Genomic DNA, 9,921 nt, shown 5'->3' with positions numbered 1-9,921 from the left:
TGAAGAAGGAACCTCTGTGCCATATGCTGTGATGTGCAGCACGTCTTCCGCGGCACACAAATAGAAACCAGCAAGAAGAGACCTCCTTATGCCATGCGCAATAGTAGATGGTGCGTATGCCTCAGCACATGGCCAAATTTTTTGATAAATTGGTCATAAATTAGATAGAAAACCAAAAGGAGAAAAGAGAGAAAATGAAGAGTAAACGAAACTTCTCTACTAAGGCTTGGTACATTGAAGGTTTGGGAGTATATTGGAGTTATAAAACACCAAAGATAAGGTTTATAAACTCTTTTAGGTTTATAAACTCTTTTCCTCTTTTCTCTTTCATTTTTCTTGAAGAGTTAAGTTAAAGTTTGAGTTGTAATAGTAATTTTGGTCTATGTGAGCTAAGGGACCAAACCCAATAGCTAAAATATAATTATTGAGAGATATTTAGATTATTTAATATAACATTAATGGTTTTGGTAAGTCACTGGTTGGTGAGGACCCTTAATACCCAAAAAGGGCATTAATTAAGGTAGTTGAATAGGTTTAAATACCGTTAATGATGGTTAAATGGTTTATTAATGGCAATGCGAGTTAAAGAAACTTAATAGACTCGATGGGTATATTGAAAAATGGAAGATTGACTTTATCCTTATGTAAGTTTGAAAGGTTGACTAAAGTGTGAAAATTATTTAAATAAGGATAATAATAAATGTTCTTGTGATTGAATTGTAGATTAATCAATTTGGCACCATTCAAGCCATTTGAAAAGCTCGAGAAGTTGTATTTTGTGGGGTCAACATTTGACCTCTCAAAAATTTAAAATAACCAGACGAAAGATTTAACTTGTATAATTGTTTATTAATTAATTATTTGTTGAACTAAAGTGTTTGGAACTTATTATTGTTGTGAATTCATATTCGATGCAATGTTTGGCAAGTCATTGTGACATGCATGAAAATATGTTAGTAAAATGACAAAATGTGATACCTATATTTTTGCATGTGTTAATCATGCTAATCAATATAAACATGCATATGTAAATGTATGATCATGAATGTCATGAGATTTATGGTGTTTGATGAGATTTATGGAATATGAAATATATGAATTGGTAGTGAATGATATATTATGATGACTATCTATAATTGTGCATACTATGTATTAATGAGTGCATGGCATGATCATTGAGGTGGGAATTTGCTTATAGGAAGAGGAGTAGATTAGTAAATTCATGTGGTAATGGCAAATTATCGTTGGAATCGAAAAATCATCTTGACATTGACCGTTAAAATTGAGAGGTAGCCAATGTCCCATGATTGATTAGGCACTATCCCATTTATTTTTTGAGGGACTCAAACCTAACTAGTCTCCACTAGTTCATCAGGAGGCTAACTTAAGGGTACGATACACCATGGTTGTTAGTATTGGAGAAAACTGTGAAGCACGAGTAAGTGAGTTGGCTCTGGCCTGATAGCTTATCACGGTTGGAAGGCTGGGTTAGTCCAAGTTGTGGATATAACCACTAAATAGCTATCGATTTTATGTCAAAGGTATCAGAAAGGTATAAGTTGGCATTAATCATGTATTTATAGTTTTGACCACATGTTTATTATTGTTGTGGTCCGATATGTCTTTCATTACAAGCGCATAGTTGTTATTATTGTGACCCTAAGATTTATATGTTTGAAATATATTTGATGAAATGTTGCATGCCCTGCCACATGGTTGTTATTTTTATGATTAAGGTTATATTTGAAATACGTGGATATGATGATAGTGAGATTATTGCCATTTATATCTATAATTAATTGATATGCGATTATATAGCCTAGATTTGATGGATTGGTAGGCGTAGCAAGAGATTAAAAATTTAAATACTAATCACAATTGCAGACTGATCGAACTTGTTTAAGTCAGGATGAATAAAAGAGTTACTTTCTATTTCAAACTTCTCATGTGTTGTCTTCAAGTAGTTGGATCTCAGGAGATGACAATAAAGATCTGCTCCCTTTACTAGTATCCACACGAACAACGTGTTAGTGCTCTCCGTATCTAATGTCTGTCTGTCCATCCATCAATCAGACGTTTCTTTTGTTTTTAAGGGAATTTTCACAACATCATCACATTGGATGGAATGCATAGGGTTTTTTCATTTCAAAATCATCACATTGCTAAATTGCATCAATAATATTTACATAACAAGTATCAATATATAAATTCAACAATTTTCAAATTAACATACAACTTTATAGAATATGTTTCTCCCAATTATCTCAAACCTTTGAGAGATTAAAGGTTTACCCTTAAATACCAACTTCCAAAGCTTCTCACAGGCTTGAATGGTGCCAATAACAATAATCTACAATCACATTACAAAGATATCAACATAATCTCACCCTCAGGGATTATATTAATATGAATTCCACATTTTTCTATTCTTCAATCCTATAAATTTCTACCCATTCATACCCAATTGATCCATTAGGTTCCATTGACTCACCTTACTTCCATTGAGTCTTTAAACCATTATTAATGAGTCTCAAACTCTCTCAACAACCATATTAATTGTAATTTTTACATATTAATGGCTCTCCCTCAACAACTATACACAAAATCATTAATACGGGGTTTAAATAATTTAAATAACTCCTATTATATCTATTTTAATAAATGGGTTTGGCCTTATAACTCTTATAGACCGAAAATCAACATTCCAACTTAAACCTTCATTGATGAGGGAGAGAATGGGAGAGAAAAGCATGAACTACTCACCTTAAGTGTTTGAGAGCCTCAAAATATCACCAATAGGATCAAATATCGTGCCTTAGTAGGACCTCAAAAAGTGCCTTTCGTTTTCTCCCTTTCCTCCTTTTCTGATTTTGCATGCAAAGATAAACTGATTAAATCAAGTTTTTGGCCATACACCACAGAGAAGCTTGTTGCATTTAAATATGCCTCTATGTGCCACAATGAATTAACCACACTCTACAACATGTGACACAGAGGGCTTCTTCTTACTTTTTCTTCCTCTTTTCTTTCTTGGGCGACCTGACTTCACTCCAAACCCACTTTTAAGACTGAAATCACAATTAATTATACTAATTAGGTCCCTCTAGCTATACACCTTATCAACTTACTTATTATACTCATTAAGTTAATTAACTATGATTAAATTTTTAAGATGTTACAATACCTACCACAAACCTCACCAATTATAACTTTCAATCTTATGGATTAAATTATCCTTCTCCCTTCATATACATTATTGACTTATTCCTTCTCCACACCTTGGTCATTTTTATTTTATCTTTATTTCTTTCATCCATTCAATTTGTAACATCCCAAAATTTAATCCAAAATTAATTAAGCTATTGAAGGGCAAATGGGTAATTTTAAATATATATTTAAATATGAATAATTTAATTAGGGATTATCATTGAATTTAATCTAAAATAAAATCCAAATCCTAAATTATGATTTTTTATAAAATAAAAATAAAAATATTATTATTATAAAAAAGAAGAGGGATTAATAAAAAAAAGGAATGTAAAATAAAAAAGAAAGGGGGGACAGATTGGAACCGGTGTGTGTTTAGTGTGAAGATTTAAGAGAGAGAGAGACACTGAGAGAGAGAGGGGGGTTGGATTAGAAGATAAGACTTTATAATATGATACTTTAGATAATATTTTAAGTATTTTAAGATTGTATAAGTGTGTTAAATATTTTTTAGTTAGATTTTCTCTCGTGTTTTTCATTTTAAAATTATGAAAAATTTAGGGTTTGAAATAGGAATGAATTTTTTATGAATAAATATGGTGGTTATATTCCCATTTTAACAACAATAAATTATTTATTAGTTCTTATCTGCAAATAATTTTTTTCTCATCTTCATGAATAAGATTCTCCATTTTTAATAATATATTTTATGCCAATCACATAGAACAGGTAATTTGGGCAAAGCTCGATGGGCCGGTTTGAATCAGCCTGAAAAATTTATGGTCAAGCTTGAAAAAATATTTTTTTAATCTTAAGGCCAACCCGTATAGGCCTAAAAAAATTTAGCCCAAGCCTGATTGAATTAGGCTTGGCTCAAATTCCCAAATAAAAAATAATATTTTTAAAAATACATAAAATATAATAAATATAATTAAATCTTAAAGCTTTATGTCATTTTATACTAAAATAACATGTACTTGAATGCATACTATAGTTTTTTTTAAAAAATTAAAATATTTATATTTTCATATTTTTATTATTTTTAATAAATACAATATTTGAAAATAATATTTAAAATATATTTTAATATTAATTTTTATATTTTAAGACTCAATTATTTTTTTAAAAAGTTTTGAGTCCTATACTAATTCTTGACTCTACTACTAGATAAATAAAATAAATAGAACAATATTCTTGAATTATTATTTGGTTATTGTCCACATTAAACTTAGTTAAAAATTAAGAATAAATTATAATAAATACCTCTTGTATACATGGATTAAACAATATAAAAGGTTAAAAAATAATTCAAAACAATATTTTACTCATAGTTAAATAATTTTGTTTTATATAATATATTGATGACTATTTTTCTCATATTTTTAAAAATTAAAAGCATAATTTACTCAAAAGTTATTAAAAACTTTGAACTAGTTAAAGCAATAATTTTAAGTTAGTGGTCAAACTATAATAAAATTGAGATTAACTTGATCATAATTAAAATAATATAATTTAATTAAAATATATAAAATATTTATGTATGATCATGATAAAAGTAATATTTAAACAATTAAAATATTAATTTATAAGTAAAGAAAACATTCATGAATAAATTATACATAATACAATAAAATAGTAATAGAGTTACTTAAGTACAAAATTAATAAATTATTATTTTTTATTTTATTTTTTTAAAGTTAAAGTAATATTTTATGCTTAATAGAATTATTTAAAAACTAAAATTGATTTAAAAATAAATAAAAAATATTTTTAAAGAGTTTTGAATATTCAAACGGCTCAAATAAGCACAAAAGTAGTAGGGTCGAGTTTGACTATATAAACTTTTTAATTAGGATAAGATATTTTAAATCTGTCTCGGATTAAACCTGACTTAAATCAGCATGGCCCACCTGAGTGCCTTACAACCACACCACATGCCACGGCTATGCTATGCTATGCTATTATTGTCCCATTTGCACTGGACCTTCACCATACATTAGGCAATTCATTTTTTTGGGGCCAAAACACATTAGACAATTCATTAGTTGAGCCGTACATGTCAACATAATTTGTAGATATTCATATATAAATATAAATATGGAATTAGTTTCCCTACTCATCCCAAGAATGAGCACATGATGTTCCTTCAGATTTTAAGTTAGATGATCTAAATTTAAAGTATTATCATTATATTATTATATATTATATTTATTTAAATAAAGATGTATAAAAATTACAAAATAATTTTAATAAATTTTTATTTTAATTCTGGTCTAGATTTAATTTAGAGGGTCAAATTTAATATTAAAAATTTTATAATTAATGTATATTAATTATTTAGAAAATACTTTGTGCAGTTTAGGACTATACAAAATACATTTGAATTATTAATATACATCAATTATAAAAATTTTAATGTTAAATTAAACCCTCTAAATTAAATCTAGACTATATTAAAAATAAAAAATTTATTAAAATTATTTTATAAATTTTATAATTTTTTTTAATAAATATAATATATAATAATATTTTATCTAAATTTAATCTGGACCATTTAAATTTTTAGATCTCATCATGTACTCATCTTTGGAATGAGCATGGAAACTGGACCCAACATATAAATATAAATCCACGATAGTTTAATGAACATCACACTCGATCACTAGGGGATGGCAATTTTGGGTGGGCTTCTACCCACTGTCGGCTCAGACTTGTTTGGAACAGCCGGATTAGCCTCAAACCCTTAAATGTTTTTTTTCTTTTAGGATTGGTGCTAGTGCTTATTGAGCTTAAATGGGTTGACTAAGCTCAAATCATCAGCACTATCCAGTCCTTGGTAAACGGACCATAAAAATGGATTTCATGAGACCTGAGATCATGATTGTCAACCCGCAAGAAATTCGAATTCGAAATTTGATGGTGTAGACATGAAATGAGCCTATGAATAAATAAATAAATAAATATATATATATATATATATATAAATGAACATTTGCATTGAATCTGTCTGTACAGTTCAAATATTGTGTTTAGATTTATACATCCGAGCATCAAACAATGCAGTGAAATCACTCTCCTACTCTGCGAGCCCGCTACTGAGAAAAACCCACCCGCAGGCAAGCTTTACAGGTACGCACCATGATAAAAATAAAAACCAGCAAGGCAGCAACACTTTTGTGACTCTTGGACGAAGAAGCAAATTCGCAGAGCCATAACTAGAAACCAACCTTCATATATAACCCAGGCGAACCGAAAGAAAGTCCACTCCCAGGATCATATGAAGGCAAAAATGAAAGAAAGAAAGAATGTTCAAGATATATATAAATACGAGAGACAAAATCAGCGCGCGGAAAGAATGAGAAGGAAATTAAAACTGATGGATTGGTGGTGATTGATTAATCAACAGATACATAAGGTCACGGAAAGGAATCATGATCGACGTGGCAAAGCTCCTTCCGGAGTTTATGGGAGAAAAGCCTGCAGGCATCCATGCTGAGATCAATGGCGGCGGAGAGGGCGATGAAGAGAGCGGCATCAGGCATGCACGTCACGTGCTGTGCTCCCACCTGTACAATAGGTTTGCTCACTTTGCCTTCACCCTCCACCGTCGAACCCATCACGAACCCTTTTCCGGCCAGCCTCGAACCCAACCCAGAATCCTTCATCGCCCTATAATCAATGCAGAACCGACCACCCTTTTTCATGTTCATCGTAGCTTCAGCTAGGGGAATCCCGCTCGCAGGTCCGTTCTCGGTGACCAGCTCGAACTTGTATCCCAACCCATCCGTGGGACCTCTTTCACGCCAAGCCTCCAGGCGGCCCCACGGTTTCCAGCTGCTCACGGAGGCGCCGTTGGGTCGGAGAATAAGCCAGGCTCCGGGGTTGGACCGGGACACGCGGTCCGACCCGGGTGAAGGGACGAAGGGGGTGATCATGGAGGCCGCGGCCACCGGAGAGCCGGACAGATCGTGTATTATTATCATCCAACCTTTCCTCTCTCTCCCGTGCCGATCTCTATCACCTGTGAATGTCCTTCTCCACTTGCTTGCATTGTTGGTAAAATCTGACGGAACCGACCTGGATTAAAAAAACAGGATAATGATTTCATTTATCAGTTCAATATAACAACTTGATTAAGATGTCAAAATGTGATGGGATCATAATTAATCAAATGAGAAGAGATTCGAAAGTACAGCCAGAAATACGAGAACATGGCAGGGAATCGGAGGTAGTTATGTTTCACAGTTTGGAAGATCTCAAACTGTCTGTTTGACTATAACTAAAACTGGGTGCGCAGCCTAGGATCACACATGATGTTTTTTTAATCTTAATGGAAGGGATTGACTTCATCTGCGCGCGGGAGGAATCAAGAGAGAAAAGGAATACAATTAAACAAAGTGAAGGACAAAAAAGGAATGATTTGCACTTTGATTCTCAGGCATAAAAAGGTGGAGGAAAATGTTAAGAAACTAAACAAGATTAGGGGCTTTTAGAGATTACGGTCAATGATGTTTTATATTCAGGAAGCAAGGAGTCTGCACGAAATCGTTTCATTTACGATTGTGTCTTTTCCGTAATCCATAAGTTAATAATAAATAAAAAGAAGAGCTGATTAAAGACAATGTAGTTCTGAAAACAAGAAAATTCCGAAAGTGCCATGGCATTCAGGAACAGGAAAGGCTATCTGAATGATGAGATTGGAACGCAGGAGTAGAGTGTGTGAAACTGGGAACAAAATTCCCAATCCATGAAATCAGCGTGGCAGAACTGGCAGCTTTCATGTTTCCTTCATGGATCGGAACAAGAAAAGAATGAATGAAAGCTTACGACATGCTCCGAAAATCCAAATAATCACAGAAGAGATAACAACTAAGAAATGAAAGTAACATGAAATGATGACGCACAAAGATGATGAGACCCTGTCTTTGCATGTGATGATGGCTGGTACCAGCTAAAGATATAGACAAGCCAGCCCACATGCCTAGTCCTCACCTTAATCCATTATTCACCCCTCACCTTATTACCATTTAAATGTCCCACCACTAAATTCATCTAAACCTCCGTCAAAACAGCTAATTCACAAATCACATATACGGCTCTGACCAAACAATTTCAACGCTGAGTCTGCCATATACGCATGATGAAATGGATTAAAGTGTGGCCACAATGTATAATATAATTTCTTTATGAAAAGTACGTAACGGTAAATTAAAGGGTTTGCGGATAAACTTTGGGAAATACGAAAAAGACAATGAGGCCGTACCGTGATCTGGAATTTCGATCCGCACTGAACTTGCAACTGAAAACGGGTTGCCTGATGTTCCCCTGAATCTGGAAAACCACGGGGCTGCACTCTGGTTCGCCGCCGAACTGGAACACGAAGCGTGGGTCGGGTTCAGACCGGACCACCAGGTGGAGCTGGGCCGATGGCTTGAACGGTTCGTTCTTCCCCAGCTGGAGCCACCCATTGTGGAAGGTATGGGGGCGAGACAGAGCATCGGTTAAGTCAATGCTCACAAAAACACGACCAAGTAACTTGGAGCCGCTCACGCCGCAGGTGTGACCCATCCGGCCGGTGTAGACGGAAATACGAAGGCTGACGGGCTTGCCAGAAAAACGACGGAGAGAGTCGTAGTCCAGGTGGAAACCGGCGGCAGAGGTGGTGGATTCCGGCGCAGAGTCACTGGCTGAAGAACAGAGACGGAGCAGAGCAGTCTGAGACGGAAAATAACTTATCCGGATTTTGCAGAAGCAGGGAGTGGCGGATGGGTGAACACCCGACCCGGGTGTGGGTTTGGTTGCCGATGGAAGCTTCAGAGCCAGCGATTCAACCATAAGCCGCACAAAGGGACACGGATCCATTGGCCCCCGTTCTTCTTCAACTTATTGGTCTGAAACTATTGATTACTCTGCTTCGGGATTAACAGATTTGAGAAAGAAAGGGCGAGAGAGTGTGAGGAGTTGGTCAGCAGATAGGAGTGGGAAGTGGAGATGGCGAGAACAGAGCATCGAAAACATCTAACTTTATGGACTAAAATGGGTGTCGGCTCGAGTGTTAAAAACGATGCGACCACTCATGCTTCTCTCTCCTCCTCGTCGGGGGATTTTATTTTCTAACTTTTCTTCTTGGCTTTCCCCGGGAAAAAGACAGAGTGACAGAATACGATGATCCATGGTGGAATATTACACAAGAAGAGGAATGTATATTTTAATTCAGGGGTGAACTGTGAAGCTCGGTTTTATTGGCGGAATCGCTTTAATCTGTTGACTGGTAAAAGTGGTCATGTGTTTTTGATCCGTGAATTTGAAACTTGTATCCTAAATAACTGAGTCATGTGTAATTTTTATTTACGCCTTTTGCTTATCGAGATGGATGCACCAATGGCCTTATGGATCCAACAGTGTTGTAGTCCCGTCCAACAATTTGGGACGTTATCTTTTCCTTTTGCTGAAAAAAATTTCGAGATCGCGATGCTTGAAATCTGCATTATTGAATTTTCCCATCTCATGGATGCTTGAAATCTGCTCGTGTTATAAGGTAATTGTTTTAAGGAATTGATTGTAAAAGAAAATGTAAAGGATTTTTAATGTTTTAATATATAATTAATACAATTTTTATAAGTGTTCATAATAAATAAATTATTTTTTATTTATTTTAAAGTAAAATACTTTATTAAATAAAAATAAATAAAAATATAATAAGTTTAAAATAAT

General features: G+C 34.0%; 1 protein-coding gene across 1 annotated transcript; it reads right to left on the bottom strand.

The window, feature by feature from the left end:
• Window positions 1-6,169: 6,169 nt before the first annotated feature.
• LOC129306227 (uncharacterized) lies at window positions 6,170-9,411 on the bottom strand. Its single transcript, XM_054946701.1, has 2 exons — window positions 8,471-9,411; window positions 6,170-7,284 (listed from the first exon to the last, which is right to left on the bottom strand). Exons 1-2 carry the CDS (start codon window positions 9,067-9,069, stop codon window positions 6,624-6,626), a joined length of 1,260 nt encoding a protein of 419 aa, XP_054802676.1. The 5' UTR covers window positions 9,070-9,411; the 3' UTR covers window positions 6,170-6,623.
• Window positions 9,412-9,921: the final 510 nt, after the last annotated feature.

Source organism: Prosopis cineraria, unplaced genomic scaffold (assembly GCF_029017545.1).
Source record: "Prosopis cineraria cultivar Desert tree isolate PC_DT_omini unplaced genomic scaffold, ASM2901754v1 PC1, whole genome shotgun sequence".
NCBI classification, from domain to species: Eukaryota; Viridiplantae; Streptophyta; class Magnoliopsida; order Fabales; family Fabaceae; genus Prosopis; species Prosopis cineraria.
This window is presented reverse-complemented; position numbering and strand designations above follow the sequence as displayed.

Excerpts from the sequence above, each read along its gene's own strand:
- LOC129306227 (XM_054946701.1), bottom strand. The coding sequence starts at position 9,069 with ATGGATCCGTGTCCCTTTGTGCGGCTTATGGTTGAATCGCTGGCTCTG. Across the intron at positions 7,285-8,470 it reads GATCGAAATTCCAGATCACG|GTCGGTTCCGTCAGATTTTA; the intron begins GTACGGCCTCAT and ends TTTTTAATCCAG.